The sequence below is a fragment of the Oryzias latipes genome, chromosome 2, assembly GCF_053564925.1.
Source record: "Oryzias latipes strain Hd-rR chromosome 2, Olatipes_Hd-rR_3.1".
NCBI classification, from domain to species: Eukaryota; Metazoa; Chordata; class Actinopteri; order Beloniformes; family Adrianichthyidae; genus Oryzias; species Oryzias latipes.
In genome coordinates, this window is record NC_136238.1 from 18262350 (window position 1) to 18282314 (window position 19965).

At 42.0% G+C, this 19965-nt stretch overlaps 1 protein-coding gene across 1 annotated transcript in view; it reads right to left on the minus strand.

Annotated features, from left to right (window-relative positions):
- Window positions 1–19965, minus strand: part of cybb (cytochrome b-245, beta polypeptide (chronic granulomatous disease)) — a 31329-nt gene that overhangs the window by 1022 nt on the left and 10342 nt on the right. The window contains exons 10-12 of the mRNA XM_023964523.2: window positions 19763–19925; window positions 4635–4781; window positions 207–331 (exon numbers count right to left, since the gene is read on the minus strand). Coding sequence (XP_023820291.1) covers window positions 207–331; window positions 4635–4781; window positions 19763–19925 — 435 coding nt within the window. The remainder of the gene's footprint in view (window positions 1–206; window positions 332–4634; window positions 4782–19762; window positions 19926–19965) is intronic.

Genomic DNA, 19965 nt, shown 5'->3' on the forward strand with positions numbered 1-19965 from the left:
ATTTGGTAAGAAGAAAGTAGAAGTTAGAGAACAAGCCATTACTGGGCTGTCATAAATCTTACAGGTATGACGTTGTAACCGTTGCCAGTTCAGAATTCATTTTACAAGCTCTAAAAGGATTTGTTAAGCTCAAAGATTTATCATTAAGAAAATTCTCCAGAACTTGGAGAGCGTTTGTGGGTTTGTTGAAGAGGTCATGACCTCACCCCGGGTGCGTGGATGCAATGTTGGTGAACTCGTTGTCCCAATTTGGTTTCCCGTAAAGAGTCTTCTGTTTGAGTCCGGTGATTGGATCGTTTTCATCTTCGTGATGGACGCGTAAATGAGCCGCCTGACGAAGAAGCAGAGTATGCATTAGAGGCCATTTAAAGCTCTGGAAGTCTGTGATTTCACCTGAAGGGGGGCATATACTTCAAACTTTATAGGTAAGATGAAGGGTTCAGTATCTTGTATCCCTGGAAATTATAGACAGTGTAGGGGAACTGGTGTTCCTAGATGTTAAGCCTTAGTCACAACTGCCCTTGCGGGTGGATAATGGCTGTTGCCGGGCAAAAAATGTTCAAAATTGAATGGGGCACACAGGTGGCCTGCACAAAAGATTAAGGCTGTAGACCGCTCGGTTGAGCAACACAGCACAGTTTTTTTGACAGGCATGCTGCGAGTGACAGGTCATAACAAACACTTATACAACTTGCAAGGAGGAAATAAGGTTGAAATATTCAATTCAATTTTATTTATATAGCCCAATATTACAACAATAGTCATCTCAACGGGCTTCATACCAGCAATTGTATAGTATTCATAAAATCATAAGGATTATGAAGTCATACAATTCAATAAGTAAATTCTAAACTAAACTAACTAAACATACTAAACTAAACTGGGCATCCCTGCCCTTAGACTCTCCTTATGGCAGGGATGCCATATAGATTATTTACTTTTTTAACTGCCCAAATCTAGCCACAGGGGTTGCAAGCCAGTTGCCTCTGTGCCGGTCCCAAGCCCGGATAAATAGAGAGGGTTGCGTCAGGAAGGGCATCCGGCGTAAAAATTGCCAAAATAACCATGCGAATCATCCACAACACTTTAGACATACCGGATCGGTCGAGGCCCGGGTTAACAACGACCGCCACCGATGCTGTTAACCTACAGGGTGTCGGTGGAAATTTGACTACTGTTGGTCGAAGAAGGAGGGGGGGCAGAAGGGCCCGTGGCCAGAGAGAGAAGGGAAAAGGCAGGAACATAGGTTTGAGAATAGGGACTCTTAACGTTGGCACAATGACAGGGAAAGGCAGAGAGCTGGCAGACATGATGGAGAGAAGGAAGGTAGATGTACTGTGTGTGCAGGAGACAAGGTGGAAGGGCAGCAAGGCACGTAGTATTGGAGGAGGATACAAACTGTTCTATCATGGTGTTGATAGGAAGAGAAACGGGGTAGGAGTGATTCTGAAGGGGGAGTTTGTAAACAGTGTTCTAGAGGTGAAAAGAGTCTCAGACAGGATGATGAGCTTAAAGTTAGAAATCGAAGGGGTGATGGTGAATGTAGTCAGTGGGTATGCGCCACAGGTTGGCTGTGAGTTAGAAGTGAAGGAGAGATTCTGGAGTGAGTTGGATGAGGTCATACAGAGTTTCCCCAGAGGAGAGAGAGTTGTTATTGGAGCAGACTTTAATGGGCATGTTGGTGAGGGCAATAGAGGTGATGAGGAGGTGATGGGCAGGTTTGGTGTGAAGGAAAGGAATCTGGAGGGACAGATGGTGGTGGACTTTGCGAAGAGGATGGAAATGGCTGTAGTCAACACTTACTTCCAGAAGAGAGAGGAACATAGAGTGACATACAGAAGTGGAGGTAGGAGTACCCAGGTGGACTACATCCTATGTAGACGAGGCCATTTGAGAGAGGTTAATGACTGCAAAGTGGTGGTAGGAGAGAGTGTAGCCAGACAGCACCGCATGGTGGTGTGTAAGATGACTCTGGAGGTCAGGAAGAAGAAGAGAGGGAAAACAGAAAAGAAGACCAAGTGGTGGAAGCTACAGAATGAAGAAACTTGTGAGGAATTTAGGCAGAAGTTGAGACAGGGTCTGGGTGGTCAGGATGAGCTTCCAGATGACTGGGAAACTACAGCAGAAATTATCAGGGAAACAGGTAGGAAGGTGCTAGGTGTGTCATCTGGAAAGAGGAAAGACGGTAAAGAGACTTGGTGGTGGAATGAGGAAGTACAGGAATGCGTCCAGAGGAAGAGGTTGGCTAAAAAGAAGTGGGATGTAGAAAGGACTGAGGAAGGTAGACAGGAGTACAAGGAAGCGCAGCGTAGAGTGAAGAGAGAGGTGGCAAAGGCCAAACAGAAGGCTTACGATGAGCTATATGACAGGTTAGACACAAAGGAAGGAGAGAAGGACTTGTACAGGCTAGCCAGACAGAGAGACAGAGATGGGAAGGACGTGCAACAGATAAGGGTGATTAAGGACAGAGATGGAAAGGTGCTAACAACCCAGGAGAGTGTACAGAAAAGATGGAAGGAGTATTTTGAGGAGCTGATGAACGTGGAAAATGACAGGGAAAGAAGGGAGGAAGATGTGGTTGTTGTGGAGCAGGAAGTAGCAGAGATTGGAAAGGATGAGGTTAGGAAGGCTCTGAAAAGGATGAAGAGCGGAAAGGCCGTTGGTCCTGATGACCTACCTGTGGAGGTATGGAAGTGCTTAGGAGAGGCAGCAGTGGAATTTCTAACAAGGTTGTTCAATAGGATTTTAGAGAGTGAGAAGATGCCTGAGGAATGGAGGAGAAGCGTTCTGGTTCCGATCTTTAAGAACAAGGGTGACACGCAGAACTGCAGCAACTATAGAGGAATAAAGTTGATGAGCCACACAATGAAGCTGTGGGAAAGAGTAGTGGAAGCCAGGCTTAGGAAGAAGGTGGAGATCTGTGAGCAGCAGTATGGTTTCATGCCCCGTAAGAGCACCACTGATGCCATTTTTGCTTTGAGAATGTTGATGGAAAAGTACAGAGAAGGTCAGAAGGAGCTGCATTGTGTGTTCGTAGATTTAGAGAAGGCGTATGACAGGGTGCCGAGGGAGGAGCTGTGGTACTGTATGAGGTCGTCTGGAGTGGCAGAGAAGTATGTCAGAGTAGTTCAGGACATGTATGAGAGAAGTATGACGGTGGTGAGATGTGCTGTAGGTCAGACAGAGGAGTTCAAGGTGGAGGTGGGACTACACCAAGGATCAGCTTTGAGTCCTTTTTTGTTTGCTATGCTGATGGACAGGATGACAGACGAGGTAAGACAGGAATCTCCCTGGACAATGATGTTTGCGGATGACATTGTAATTTGCAGTGAGAGTAGAGAGCAGGTGGAGGAACAGCTAGAGAGGTGGAGGTTTGCTCTGGAAAGAAGAGGCATGAAGGTCAGTCGTAGTAAGACAGAATACATGTGTCTGAACGAGAGGGATCAAGGTAGAAGCGTTAGGTTACAGGGGGCTGAGGTGAAGAAGGTGCAGGAGTTTAAGTACTTGGGGTCAACAGTTCAGTGTGATGGGGAGTGTGGAAAAGAGGTGAAGAGGCGAGTGCAGGCAGGTTGGAGCGGTTGGAGGAAAGTGTCAGGAGTGTTGTGTGACAGAAGAGTGCCAGCAAGACTCAAAGGAAAGGTGTACAAGACAGTGGTGAGACCAGCTCTGCTCTATGGGTTAGAGACGGTAGCAGTGAGACAGAGACAAGAGGCTGAGATGGAGGTAGCGGAGATGAAGATGTTGAGGTTCTCCTTAGGAGTGACCAGGTTAGACAGGATAAGGAACGAGTCCATCAGAGGGACGGCTCATGTTGCCTGTGTTAGCGACAAAGTCAGAGAAGCCAGACTGAGATGGTTTGGACATGTTCAGAGGAGGGATAGTGGATATATTGGTAGAAGGATGTTGGAGATGGAGCTGCCTGGCAGGAGGGCAAGAGGACGGCCAAAGAGGAGATACATGGATGTCTTAACAGAGGACATGAAGTTGGCTAATGTTAGGGTAGAAGATGTCCATGATAGAGTGAGGTGGAAAAGGATGATTCGCTGTGGCGACCCCTGATGGGAAAAGCCGAAAGAGAAAGAAAGAAGACTTTTTTAACTGCCCAAATCCTGCAGACTGCACAAGCAGCCCGTTAGTTAGTCCTTGTGTGCAATCTGAAATTAGACAATCAGAGTAGTTTGTGTGGACGCCCTTTGGGTGTCCTATGGGCACTAACGTATCACCTGCACACCCCATGCATGCTGCATTCACGTTCAGTCAGTTAGAAGCTAATATGTACAACATATGAACGACTAGAGTGTGGCATAAGGACATCGTACGACAGCTTAACATTGCATGAGACTTAAAATAGCCTTACAAATACTTGATGATACACTTACCATACACACAACAATCGTACGTTCCATTTTCATGACGTCCCTTAAGGTAACCCTACAATACCCATGAGATGCAACTAGTCTTCTCTTCGACCCTCCACAGGCTTGGGCGACCCAAAAACCCGTTTGGGGACATGTAAACTTTCAGCTAGCCTCATAAAAGTGGAGCACAAACTTCTCTTAGGGTTTTTGGAAGGTGGTAGCAATCACTTGCAGTGAAGATTTAGACCTTAACGATGGCACCACAGTTTTTGATACCTCTTTCTCCTTCCAGCGGGTGAGGTAGATGTTGTAGCTGAGGAAGTCAGCCATGTCTTTTTCTGCCATCTGACGCTCCAGAGACTGAAGCAGGTCTGCAAACCACTCGAAGGCTTCTGTCTCCGGACACAGCCAGTAGAAATAGATCTGTGAGAGAAACCAGTTATCAACAACATCTTCTCAGACTGATAGGATCTCTTCAATCTTATAGATATACAGTGGGGTAAAAAAGTATTTAGTCAGCCATCAATAGTACAAGTTCCCCCACTTTATAAGATGAGAGAGGCTTGTAATTTTCACCATAGGTAAACCTCAACTATGAGAGACAACATGAGAAAAAAAGATCCATAAAATCAAACTGTCTGATTTTTAAAGTTTTTTTTGTAAATTATGGTGGAAAAAAAGTATTTTGTCAATAACAATAGTTAAAATCAATACTTTGTTATAAATCCTTTGTTGGCAATGATGGCAGTCAAATGTTTTCTGTAAGTCTTCACAAGGTTTTCCCAAACTGTTGCTGATATTTTGGCCCATTCCTCCACGCAGATCTCCTCTAGAGCAGTGATGTTTTGGAACTGTTGCTGGGCAACACAGTCTTTTAACTACCTCCAAAGATTTTCTATGGGGTGAAGATTTAGAAATGCTTCTTACAAAGCCACTCCTTTGTTGTCCAAGAGTGTGAGTTTGGGATCGTTATCACGCTGAAAGACCCAGCCACGTTTCATCTTCAATGCCCTTGCTGATAGAAGGAGGTTTTCACTTAAAATCTGACGATACATGTCCCCATTCATTCTTTCCTTTGCATAGATCAGTCGTCCTGGTCCCTTTGCTAAAGAACAGCCACAAAGCATGATGTTTCCGCCCCCATGCTTTGCAGTAGATATGGTGTTCTTTGGATGCAACTCTGCATTATTTTTCCTCCAAACACATCGAGTAGAGCTCTTAACAAAAAGTTTCATTTTGGTTTCATCTGACCATAGGATATTCTGTTCTGGATCATCCAAATGCTCTTAAGCAAACTTTATACGGGCCTGCACATGTACTGGCTTTAGCAAGGGGACACGTCTGGCACAGCAGGATTTGAGTCCCTAGTGGTGAAGTGTGTTACTGATGGTAGCCTTGGTAACTTTGGTTCCAGATTTCTATAGATCATTCACTAGGTCCCCCCGTGTGGTTCTGGGATTTTTGCCCACCGTTCCTGTGATCATTTTAACCCATGTCAGGGTTCGACATAGCCATTTGTCCGCTGGCCCGGTCCTGTTTTTCGAGCAGTACGGACCACAAGACTTAATTTTTTACTTGTCCGCTCGGGCCACTAAAATATCTAACAATTAATACATTTTTCACCTTTTACAATAAAGTATATTTTGCGAAAACGTGTAGATTTACCTCGTCTTTATAATTAACTTTTTCTGCTAGTCCTGTGTTCAGACTTCAAGGGTTTCTATGGGAAACCTTTTATCACTCTTCTCCTCCTCTCCCGCCTATGCGCGCGGCTGTCACTGCCGAGCACCACGCGGCACGCGCTCACTCATTTTTTTTTCAAACTTTATTGAATGTAACAATTCAATACTAAACAATGTTAAACAGCAACAACGAAGGAACAAGCCAGTGGGTTATTATTACATTTTAGGCAGATATATTTAAACTGACACACATATCAGCGCGCCCCCTGGTGGTTATTCACCGCGATGATCATAAATCCAACACCGTCAATTCAATTCAATTTTATTTGTATAGCCCAAAATCACAACAACAGTCGTCTCGATGGGCTTCGAAGTAAAACATGAACTCAAAAGGATCATGAATACAAAGAGTTCAATAGGAAAATACAAAAATGGACTAACAAACTGACTAAGCTATACTGGCATCCCTGCCGTCACTGAAGAGAGACTGAAGCATGTCAGAGATGTGGAAGACATGGCAGGAATAGATAGGAATATGTTAGTAGTTATTAATTAGTAGTATGGACAGCAAGATATTTAATGAATGCATTGAAGATGAAACTGTATGCACTAAGCTTTAAGCTGAATGTCAAAGAATCAAAGGCAACTCAAAATACCTGAATCTCAGACTCAAATGGAGTATAAGGTCAAACTACTTAATTTTGTTTTTCCTTACAACACTGTAAGCAGTAAGTATTTTCTAGTTAGCTGAATGATCTCAGTAATTTAATTATGGCCCGCAGCAGTCATAGACTGCAAGGACCATATTGTAACTGGTACGAGGGTCGAACACTCAAAAAGTCCAAAACGTCAAAAAAACGCGTCAAAACGCCAAAAAATGGGGTCAAAAGTCGCCCAAAGCACACAACGAGACGACAATTGTGTAACGCAACAAAAATACACACACACACGCACAACACCCCCACACAAACGACAAATTTGTAGTCGCAAAAATGATGACAAAAACACAATAAAGCCCCAAAAAGCCCTCAAAGAACGGGTTTAAAGCCAAAAAGACATGCCCAGCCTATAGTAAAAGATAGGCCTCATTGAAATACATAGGCCACCTGACTGCAAAAACTTCTATATTGTTTCTGCTTTGTTTCATTATTATTATTATGGCCCGCAGCAGTCATAGACTGCAAGGACCATATTGTAACTGGTACGAGGGTCGAACACTCAAAAAGTCCAAAACGTCAAAAAAACGCGTCAAAACGCCAAAAAATGGGGTCAAAAGTCGCCCAAAGCACACAACGACACGACAATTGTGTAACGCAACAAAAATACACACACACACGCACAACACCATCGCACAAACGTTAAAATTGTCGTCGCAAAAATGACGACAAAAACCCAAAAAAGCCCCAAAAAGCCCTCAAAGGAAGGGTTTAAAGCCAAGAAGACATGCCCAGCCTATAGTAAAAGACAGGCCGCATTGAAATACATAGGCCACCTGACTGCAAAAACTTCTATATTGTTTCTGCTTTGTTTCATTATTATTATTATGGCCCGCAGCAGTCATAGACTGCAAGGACCATATTGTAACTGGTACAAGGGTCGAACACTCAAAAAGGTCCAAAACGTCAAAAAAACGTGTCAAAACGCCAAAAAATGGGGTCAAAAGTCGCCCAAAGCACACAACGACACGACAATTGTGTAACGCAACAAAAATACACACACACACGCACAACACCAACGCAAAAACGTAAAAATTGTAGTCGCAAAAATGACGACAAAAGCATAAAAAAGCCCCAAAAAGCCCTCAAAAGACAGGTATAAAGCCCAAAAGACATGCCCAGCCTATAGTAAAAGACAGGCCGCATTGAAATACATAGGCCACCTGACTGCAAAAACTTCTATATTGTTTCTGCTTCGTTTCATTATTATTATTATGGCCCGCAGCAGTCATAGACTGCAAGGACCATATTGTAACTGGTACGAGGGTCGAACACTCAAAAAGTCCAAAACGTCAAAAAAACGCGTCAAAACGCCAAAAAATGGGGTCAAAAGTCGCCCAAAGCACACAACGAGACGACAATTGTGTAACGCAACAAAAATAGACACACACACGCACAACACCCCCGCACAAACGACAAATTTGTAGTCGCAAAAATGACGACAAAAACACGAAAAAGCCCCAAAAAGCCCTCAAAAGACGGGTTTAAAGCCAAAAAGACATGCCCAGCCTATAGTAAAAGACAGGCCGCATTGAAATACATAGGAAATCCTAACCGCAAAAACTTCTATATTGTTTCTGCTTTGTTTCATTATTATTATTATTATTATTCCGCTTTCTTATCGCGCCTTTGAGCTCAAATTTGACCCCCGCCACATACCCGAAAACTCACCAAAATTGGAACACACCTGGGATAAATTGAAAATGAATTTTCGGCAAAGAGAACGTCACCCCCCCCACGACGATGACATCACGGCGAGCGTTCCCGTAAAAAAAATGAATGGGCCGAAAATTGCTTATGGGGCCAAAAAAAAATATTTTGAAATACAGTTACAAAACCAAAACACTTGTGTTGGAGATATCCCAAAGAAGTTATAAAATCATTATGGGATGGCCACACGGCCTACGGCTTGGCGGCCATTTTGTGGCGAACTCAGAGAAATGGCGATTTTCGTGTTTTTTCACAACATTGGAAAACGACACTTTTGTTCAAGCGATTTTCACGAAATCGGACACACATGCCACGACCTTGATTCTACAATAACCAAAGAAGTTTCGTTGACCTTTGACCTTGGGAAGGGGCGGCCATCTTGAATTTTCATAAAAAAGCACATTTAGTAACGGATACAAACGAAAACTCGTCCTAGGGATTTTTATCGATCTTTTTGAAACTTCTCGGGCATCAATGGCAAGCTACTGTGGACAAAATGTTGGAATTAGAAGTTGTAGAATTTGAAACGCGTGCGCGTGGCTAATTCGCAACCGTCGCCATTTTAGCTAGCTCGCACATATTTTATCGGAATAGCCTGAAACTGAAATATGCGATACCCTGGCCCACACTGAACAAAACGATGTCACATACGACAAAATCGATAAAGGAATGTGGCCGTGGTAAACAAAAAACGATCGCAAAAAAAAGTGCTGACTCGGCAAAAAAAAAAAATTCGGATTTTATTTTTAAGAATCGGCTAACGAAACCCAGATAACTTTGTCGGGTATATCCAAAGAAAGTTTTGAAATAATTACGTGATGGCGACACGATCTACAGTTTGGCGGCCATTTTGTGCCAAAATCTGCCATTTTGCGTTTTTTGCGATTTTACACAATATAGAAAAATGAACTTTTTTTCGAGCGATTTTCACGAAATTTGACGTGCATGTCCCTAGCGTAAGTCTACAATCACCTTTGGAGTTTCGTCGACCTTTGACCTCGCGAAAAGGCGGCCATCTTGAATTTTCTATAAAAAACACCTTTACCACCAGATTCAAACGTAAACTTGTCGTTGGAATTTTCATCGATTGTCTCGAAACTTTTTGGGCATCAATGGCAAGCTACTGTGGAAAAAATGTTGGAATTAGAAGTTGTAGATTTTGAATGGCGTGCGCGTGGCGAGCTAGCAAAGTGGCGCAATGTTATAACTCCCATGCATTTCAATACAATACAGTGAAAATTGAATGCATGCATTAATGCCTGAAACAGAATACATTGAAAAACACTGGATATGGACATATAAGGAATGTGGGCGTGGTTAGCATAAAACCACTGTTGCTAAGGACAACAAAAAGTTTACTTTTACCGATTTGTCCGAAACTGACGTCAATCTGTTCGTCCTCCAGAGGGGACCAAAACATAAAATGGTTGCTATGGAGATAAAATCAACAGAAAAGCCGCCATTTTGGAAAAAGTGGGTTTTTTATCAACTTATGACATGTAGCTCTCGCCAATGGAGGAATGTGTTTTTCTGAGTCAGTTGATGATGCTAATCGCTATGCTAGCACTTTAAGCTATGTTAGCATAACTAGCATAGTTAGCATAATTAGCATTTAAGGTATTGTGTTTTTCTGAGTCAGTTGATGATGCTGATCGCTATGCTAGCAATTTTAGCGACGTTAGCATAGCTAGCATAGTTAGCATAATTAGCATTTTAGGTAATGGGTTTTTCTGAGTCAGTTGATGATGCTGATCGCTATGCTAGCACTTTTAGCCACATTAGCATAGCTAGCATAGTTAGCATAATTAGCATTTTAGGTAATGTGTTTTTCTGAGTTAGTTGATGATGCTGATTGCAATGCTAGCACTTTTAGCCACATTAGCATAGTTAGCATTGTTAGTATAATTAGCAAATCCAGCCTTGACTAGCTTTTAATTTGCAGGCTGTGAGGGCGGTGAGGTCAGCGGTGGTGCGTAGAATTGGGCGTGGAAGGCGGGTTGCGTCTGCGGGCCATACAACGCCGCTTGCGGCTTTAATTATTATTATTATTCTTCTTGTCCTATAACGGCGTCTTTGAGCTTAATTTTGACCCCCGCCACATACCCGAAAACTCACCAAAATTGGCACACACCTGGGATAAATTGAAAATGAATTTTTGGCAAAGAGAACGCCACCCCCCCGAAGTCGATGACATCACGGCGAGCGATCCCGTAAAAAAAATGAATGGGCCAAAAATCGCTTATGGGGCCAAAAAAAAATATTTTGAAATACAGTAACGAAACCAAAACACGCGTGTTGGAGATATCCCAAAGAAGTTATGAAATCATTATGGGATGCCCACACGACCTACGGCTTGGCGGCCATTTTGTGGCGAACTCAGAGAAATGGCGATTTTTCGTGTTTTTTGACAATATGGGAAAACTACACTTTTGTTAAAGCGATTTTCACAAAATTTCATACACATGCCAAAAACACGATTCTACAACTACCAAAGAAGTTTTGTTGACCTTTGACCTTGGGAAGGGGCGGCCATCTTGAATTTTCATAAAAAAGCACCTTTAGTAACGTATACAAACGAAAACTCGTCCTAGGGATTTTTATCGATCTTTTTGAAACTTCTCAGGCATCAATGGCAAGCTACTGTGGACAAAATGTTGGAATTAGAAGTTGTAGAATTTGAAACGCGTGCGCGTGGCGAATTCGCAACCGTCGCCATTTTAGCTAGCTCGCACATATTTTATCGGAATAGCCTGAAACTGAAATATGCGATACCCTGGCCCACACTGAACAAAACGATGTCACATACGACAAAATCGATAAAGGAATGTGGCCGTGGTAAGCAAAAAACCGTCGCAAAAAAAAGTGCTGACTCGGCAAAAAAATTTTTTTTCGGATTTTATTTTTAAGAATCGGCTAACAAAACCCAGATAACTTTGTCGGGTATATCCAAAGAAAGTTTTGAAATCATTACGTGATGGCCACACGACCTACGGTTTGGCGGCCATTTTGTGCCAAAATCTGCCATTTTGAGTTTTTCGCGTTTTTACACGATATGGAAAAATGAACTTTTTTTTGAGCGATTTTCACGAAATTTGACTCGCATGTCCCTAGCGTAAGTCTACAATCACCTTTGGAGTTTCGTCGACCTTTGACCTCGGGAAAAGGCGGCCATCTTGAATTTTCTATAAAAAACACCTTAACCACCAGATTCAAACGTAAACTTGTCGTTGGAATTTTCTTCGATCGTCTCAAAACTTTTTGGGCATCAATGGCAAGCTACTGTGTAAAAAATGTTGGAATTAGAAGTTGTAGATTTTGAACGGCGTGCGCGTGGCAAGCTAGCAAAGTGGCGCACTGTTATAACTCCCATGCATTTCAATACAATACAGTGAAAATTGAATGCATGCATTCATGCCTGAAACTGAATACATTGAAAAACACTGGATATGGACATATAAGGAATGTGGGCGTGGTTAGCATAAAACCACTGTTGCTAAGGACGACAAAAAGTTTACTTTTACCGATTTGTCCGAAACTGACGTCAATCTGTTCGTCCTCCCGAGGGGACCAAAACATAAAATGGTTGCTATGGAGATAAAATCAACAGAAAAGCCGCCATTTTGGAAAAAGTGGGCTTTTTAGCAACTTATGACATATAACTCTCACCAATGGAGGAATGTGTTTTTCTGAGTCAGTTGATGATGCTGATCGCTATGCTAGCAATTTTAGCCACATTAGCATAGCTAGCATAGTTAGCATAATTAGCATTTTAGGAAATGTGTTTTTTTGAGTCAGTTGATGATGCTGATCGCTATGCTAGCACTTTTAGCTATGTTAGCATAGCTAGCATAGTTAGCATAATTAGCATTTTAGGTAATGTGTTTTTCTGAGTCAGTTGAAGATGCTGATTGCTATGCTAGCACTTTTAGCCACATTAGCATAGTTAGCATAGTTAGCATAATTAGCATTTTAGGTAATGTGTTTTTCTGAGTCAGTTGATGATGCTGATCGCTATGCTAGCACTTTTAGCCACATTAGCATAGCTAGCATAGTTAGCATAATTAGCATTTTAGGAAATGTGTTTTTTTGAGTCAGTTGATGATGCTAATCGCAATGCTAGCTCATTTAGGCACATTAGCATAGCTAGCATGGTTAGCATAATTAGCATTTTAGGAAATGTGTTTTTCTGAGAGAGTTGATTATGCTGATCGCTATGATAGGACTTTTAGTCACATTAGCATAGTTAGCATAGTTAGCATTATGAGCAAATCCAGCCTTGATTAGCTTTTAATTTGTGGGCGGTGAGGGCGGAGAGGGCCGCGGTAGTGCGTAGAGTTGGGCGTGGAAGGCGGGTTGCGTCTGCGGGCCATACAACGCCGCTTGCGGCTTTAATTATTATTATTATTACGTTTCTTCTTTCTTACGGATCCGTTGATCGCAAATTTGACCCCCGCCACATACCCGAAAACTCACCAAAATTGCCACACACCTAGGATAAATTGAAAATGAATTTTCGGCAAAGAAAACGTCAACCCCCCGAAGTCGATGACATCACGGCGAGCGTTCCCGTAAAAAAAATGAATGGGCCGAAAATCGCTTATGGGGCCAAAAAAAAATATTTTGAAATACAGGTACGAAACCAAAACACGCGTGTTGGAAATATCCCAAAGAAGTTATGAAATCATTATGGGATGGCCATACGACCTACTGCTTGGCGGCAATTTTGTGGCGAACTCAGAGAAATGGCGATTTTCGTGTTTTTTCACAATATGGGAAAACGATACTTTTGTTTGAGCGATTTTCACGAAATTGCACATACATGCCACTAGCACGATTCTACAACTACCAAAGAAGTTTCGTTGACCTTTGACCTTGGGAAGAGGCGGCCATCTTGAATTTTCAAAAAAAAGCACCTTTAGTAAGGTATTCAAATGAAAACTCGTCCTAGGAATTTTCATCGATCTTTTTGAAACTTCTTGGGCATCAATGGCAATCAATTGTGGACAAAATGTTGGAATTAGAAGTTGTAGATTTTGAAACGCGTGCGCGTGGCGAATTCGCAACCGTCGCCATTTTAGCTAGCTCGCACATATTTTATCGGAATAGCCTGAAACGGAAATATGCGATACCCTGGCCCACACTGAACAAAACGATATCACATACGACAAAATCGATAAAGGAATGTGGCCGTGGTAAACAAAAAACGATCGCAAAAAAAAGTGCTGACTCGGCAAAAAAAAAAAAAAATCGGATTTTATTTTTAAGAATCGGCTAACGAAACCCAGATAACTTTGTCGGGTATATCCAAATAAAGTTTTGAAATCATTACGTGATGGCGACACGACCTACGGTTTGGCGGCCATTTTGTGCCAAAATCTGCCATTTTGAGTTTTTCGCGATTTTACACAATATGGAAAAATGAACTTTTTTTCGAGCGATTTTGACGAAATTTGACTCGCATGTCCCTAGCGTAAGTCTACAATCACCTTTGGAGTTTCGTCGACCTTTGACCTCGGGAAAAGGCGGCCATCTTGAATTTTATTTAAAAAACACCTTTACCACTGGATTCAAACTTAAACTTGTCGTTGGAATTTTCATCAATCATCTCGAAACTTTTTGGGCATCAATGGCAAGCTACTGTGGAAAAAATGTTGGAATTAGAAGTTGTAGATTTTGAACGGCGTGCGCGTAGCATGCTAGCAAAGTGGCGCACTGTTATAACTCCCATGCATTTCAATACAATACAGTGAAAATTGAATGCATGCATTCATGCCTGAAACAGATTACATTGAAAAACACTGGATATGGACATATAAGGAATGTGGGCGTGGTTAGCATAAAACCACTGTTGCTAAGGACGACTAAAAGTTTACTTTTACCGATTTGTCCGAAACTGACGTCAATCTGTTCGTCTTCTAAAGGGGACCAAAACATAAAATGGTTGCTATGGAGATAAAATAAACAAAAAAGCCGCCATTTTGGAAAAAGTGGTTTTTTTTATCAACTTATGGCATATAGCTCTCACCAATCGAGGAATGTGTTTTTCTGAATCAGTTGATGATGCTGATCGCTATGCTAGCACTTTTAGCTATGTTAGCATAACTAGCATAGTTAGCATAATTAGCATTTTAGGTAATGTGTTTTTCTGAGTCAGTTGATGATGCTGATCGCTATGCTAGCACTTTTAGCCACATTAGCATAGCTAGCATAGTTAGCATAATTAGCATTTTAGGTAATGTGTTTTTCTGAGTCAGTTGATGATGCTGATCGCTATGCTGGCACTTTTAGCCACATTAGCATAGCTAGCATAGTTAGCATAATTAGCAAATCCAGCCTTTACTAGCTTTTAATTTGTGGGCGGTGAGGGCGGTGAGGGCGGTGGTGCGTAGAGTTGGGCGTGGAAGGCGGGTTGCGTCTGCGGGCCATACAACGCCGCTTGCGGCTTTAATTACGTTTCTTCTTTCTTACGGATCCGTTGATCGCAAATTTGACCCCCGCCACATACCCGAAAACTCACCAAAATTGCCACAGAGCTGGGATAAATTGAAAATGAATTTTCGGCAAAGAGAACGTCACCCCCCCCACACTGATGACATCACGGCGAGCGTCCCCGTAAAAAAAATGAATGGGCCGAAAATCGTTTATGGGGCCAAAAAAAAATATCTTGAAATACAGTTACGAAACCAAAACACATGTATTGGAGATATCCCAAAGAAGTTATGAAATCATTATGGGATGGCCACACGACTTACGGCTTGGCGGCCATTTTGTGGCGAACTCAATGAAATGGCGATTTTCGTGTTTTTTCACAATATGGGAAAACGACACTTTTGTTCAAGCGATTTTCACGAAATTGCATACACATGCCAAAAACAAGATTCTACAACTGCCAAAGAAGTTTCGTTCACCTTTGACCTTGGCAAGGGGCGGCCATCTTGGATTTTCAAAAAAAAGCACCTTTAGTAACAGATACAAACGAAAACTCGTCCTAGGCATTTTTATCGATCTTTTTGAAACTTCTCGGGCATCAATGGCAAGCTACTGTGGACAAAATGTTGGAATTAGAAGTTGTAGAATTTGAAACGCGTGCGCGTGGCGAATTCGCAACCGTCGCCATTTTAGCTAGCTCGCACATATTTTATCGGAATAGCGTGAAACTGAAATATGCGATTCCCTGACCAACTCTGAACAAAACGATGTCACATACGACAAAATCGATAAAGGAATGTGGCCGTGGTAAACAAAAAACGATCGCAAAAAAAAGTGCTGACTCGGCAAAAAAAAAAAAAATTCGGATTTTTTTTTAAAGAATCGGCTAACGAAACCCAGATAACTTTGTCGGGTATATCCAAAGAAAGTTTTGAAATCATTACGTGATGGCGACACGACCTACGGTTTGGCGGCCATTTTGTGCCAAAATCTGCCATTTTGAGTTTTTCGCGTTTTTACACAATATGGAAAAATGAACTTTTTTTCGAGCGATTTTCCCGGAATTTGACGCGCATGTCCCTAGCGTAAGTTTACAATCACCTCTGGAGTTTCGTCGACCTTTGACCTCGGGAAAAGGCGGCCATCTTGAATTTTCTATAAAAAACACCTTTGCCACTGGATTCAAACGTAAACTTGTCGTTGGAATATTTATCGATCGTCTCGAAACTTTTTGGGCATCAATGGCAAGCTACTGTGGAAAAAATGTTGGAATTAGAAGTTGTAGATTTTGAACGGCGTGCGCGTGGCAAGCTAGCAAAATGGCGCACTGTTTTAACTCCCATGCCTTTCAATACAATACAGTGAAAATTGAATGCATGCATTCATGCCTGGAACTGAATACATTGAAAAACACTGGATATGGACATATAAGGAATGTGGGCGTGGTTAGCATAAAACCACTGTTGCTAAGGACAACAAAAAGTTTACTTTTACCGATTTGTCCGAAACTGATGTCAATCTGTTCGTCTTCTCAAGGGGACCAAAACATAAAATGGTTGCTATGGAGATAAAATTAAAAAAAAGCCGCCATTTTGGAAAAAGTGTTTTTTTTTATCAACTTATGGTATATAGCTGTCACCAATGGAGGAATGTGTTTTTCTGAATCAGTTGATGATGCTGATCGCTATGCTAGCACTTTTAGCTTTGTTAGCATATTTAGCATAGTTAGCATAATTAGCATTTTAGGTAATGTGTTTTTCTGAGTCAGTTGATGATGCTGATTAATATGCTAGCACTTTTAGCCACATTAGCATAGCTAGCATAGTTAGCATAATTAGCATTTTAGGTAATGTGTTTTTCTGAGTCAGTTGATGATGCTGATCGCTATGCTGGCACTTTTAGCCACATTAGCATAGCTAGCATAGTTAGCATAATTAGCAAATCCAGCCTTTACTAGCTTTTAATTTGTGGGCGGTGAGGGCGGTGAGGGCGGTGAGGGCGGTGAGGGCGGTGGTGCGTAGAGTTGGGCGTGGAAGGCGGGTTGCGTCTGCGGGCCATACAACGCCGCTTGCGGCTTTAATTGTATTTAATTTTTCAATTATTTAATTTAATTAGGTAACTAAAGTAACTAAAAAGTAAATGTAACTTTGCAACAGTAACAAAAAGCAGAACCTTAAGGCAGTCAGGGCAAAAAAGTCAATAAAACTTCTTAACTATTGATTAGGAACAAATGTGAAATAGCAGTGATTAGAAGCAGCATGAAAACTTCTTAACTAGTATTAACTACTACACTGCAGCGCTCTCTTCAAAACATCTGAAACAGACTAGAGCAGATTTAAGTTTGATATGCTCTATTTTTAGTCATTGAAAAGTGTATAAATAAGTGCTAGATGTCACCAGAATGCACCAAATTGCACCATATTAAAATTTTCCGGGGGGGCATGCCCCCGGACCCCCCTAAAGTTGCAAGCACCTGCGGAGCGGCGTGTCTCGCTGTGCGCGGTGTCGGGCCAGTAACTTTCAAAATCTACTAGCCCTGTGGGCCAGTGCAAATTTCTGGGCTATGTCAACCCCTGCATGTGGTGAGATTTTGAGGTTAGCCATAGATGGCGGGAGATTATCAGTGGTCTTGTATGTCTTCCATTTCCTAATAATTGTTCCCACAATTGATTTCTTCACACCAAGCTGCTTATCTAATGGAGATTCAGTCTTCCCAGCCTGATGCAGGTCAACAATTTAGTTTCTGGTGTCCTTAAGCAGCTCTTTGGTCTTGGCCATAGTGGAGTTTGGAGTGTGACTGTTTGAGGCTATGGACAGGTGTCTTTTAAATAGATAACCAGTTCAAACAGGTGCTATTAATACAGGTAACAAGTGGGGGACAGAGGATCCTCTTACAGAAAAAGTTACAGGTCTGTGAGAGCCTGAAATCTTGCTTGATTGTAGGTGAACAAATACGTATTTTCTGCCATAATGTACAAATAAATTCTTTCTCATTTTGTCTCTCATAGTTGAGGTATACCTATGAAGAAAATGACACACTCCTTTCATTTTTTTAAGTGGGAAAACTTGCACAATTGTTGGCTGACTAAATACTCTTTTTGCCCCAATGTAATGTCATAAAACAAGAGTTTTAATGTTGAGTTTGTTAAAACCCTTGTGCTATCCTAGGCACTTTACCATTGGGAGTTGGGTCATCTAGACCAGTGGCGGTTCTACACTGACTTACTCCCTGGGCGAGTAACCCCACCAGCGCCCCCCCCCCCCCCCCCCCGCACACATGCAAAATTTGACAACAACATCCTGTTGTGTTCCTTATATTCTATTTAGCCATTTTACAAAAAAAATGCATGACTTTTCTAGCCTCGTATTACAGCGGGGGTCAAACTCAGTCACACAGGGGGCCTAAGTTAAAAACACGCTTAAGGTTTTGGGCCGAAGAAGATAAACATTTACTGAACACACTAAAGCTAAACTTTTAAACCTTTTAAACTGAACTTTTTGAACATAAATATGAATAAAAACAGGAACACAAGTTAAACCTTAAATAACTTGTAATATTTTGCTCTCCATAGAAATATATTCTGTCAAAATTATACAAATATGAACATGCTTCTGAACAAAACAAAGAAAGCCTGGAAATATTAATAAGAAATTACAAATCAAATAATTCCGTTTTTTTGTTGCTCTTTTATCATTTTTTAGAGCATTTTTTTTAGAGCTGGACTCCTGCTTCATTTTTAGCAATAATTTCTTAATGTGTGACGTCCTGTGTGTGTCTTTGTGAAACATATCAGAGGGATTAGATCTAAAAAAAAAAACTTATTGTGATTGATATGTTTAGGTCTTATAAAACATTAAAGACTAAATCATAGAACTCATCAGTGGGATTATTCAAAAAATATTTGGCATTTCCCTAATTTTGTGCAACACCAACAGTAGAAATCCTCCAAAAAACCTCAATCCATAAAAAATGGTCTGCGCTCATCCCCCCTCCCCCTCCCCTTCCCTCTGACACACGCGGCTCCGTCTCTATGACGGGAGCCGCAGCTGCGGCTCAGAGTTGATTGTCAGATAGAAAAAGACTCCCCTCACACCTGTTAGTGTGATTCAGCCAGCCACCGGTGAGTTGCGCCCCCCTCTCGAGTTTTTTGACTTATGTTCCAAAGACTGCCGCAAAGAGGTGTGGCCGCAAATGTCTTGCAGCAGAAGGCGGTGGTCACGTGCGTGTCGGGTCTGCCGTGTCAGAGCAAGGAATTGTGGGAAATAATCCCCATTGCCTGCTTTTGTCGAAATTTGGTTGAGCATGGGTGTTTGTTCTGCCCAATTCCTTTTCATGGGCCTGTTTTACGTTGTTTCACTCTGAGTTATTTCATCTTTTTTTTTTTGTTTTTTGTTTTTTTTTTGCACCATAAGTGTGAAGAGCAAATAGGATGAAGACATTCTTAACAGTCTGATGTATCAAAATAAAAGTGTTGAGTGCCGGCAGCTGAAGCAATTTCAAATTAAAAGCTGCAAGCTTCCTCTTTGAATATCGTTGACATCAATCGTAGCACAACACTATATGTGCGATCGTAGCACAACACTATATGTGCGTAACGCACGCATCGGGCACGGCAAATGCCGCCCCCCACGAAGTGCCGCCCTGGGCGACCGCCCACATCGCCCATATCAAAAACCGCCACTGATCTAGACCCACTAGACAGTGCTCTGAACCTTTTTTCTTCAATGATTTGTGAATCTTTCCACCTTTATCCACATTTGTCATGGTAGGAATGACACGTCAAAGTAAGGGTAGGGTCATCTAAGATAGCACAAGGGTTACAGGGAGACAAAGAAAAGGGTAAACCCAGGTCAACATTTCCCTCACCTTCTTAGTAAAGACCCCCTCGTTGTTCTGGATGTGCTTGTACCACACGGATTTGAGGATAGAGGCAAACGGAGTGACTCCGATTCCTGCGCCCACCAACATCACGACCTCATAACGAAACACGTCCTCGCTGGCAGTACCAAATGGGCCGTCGATGGCCACCCTGGGAAGAACATTGGCTCATTATGGTGCCAAGTTTTGGT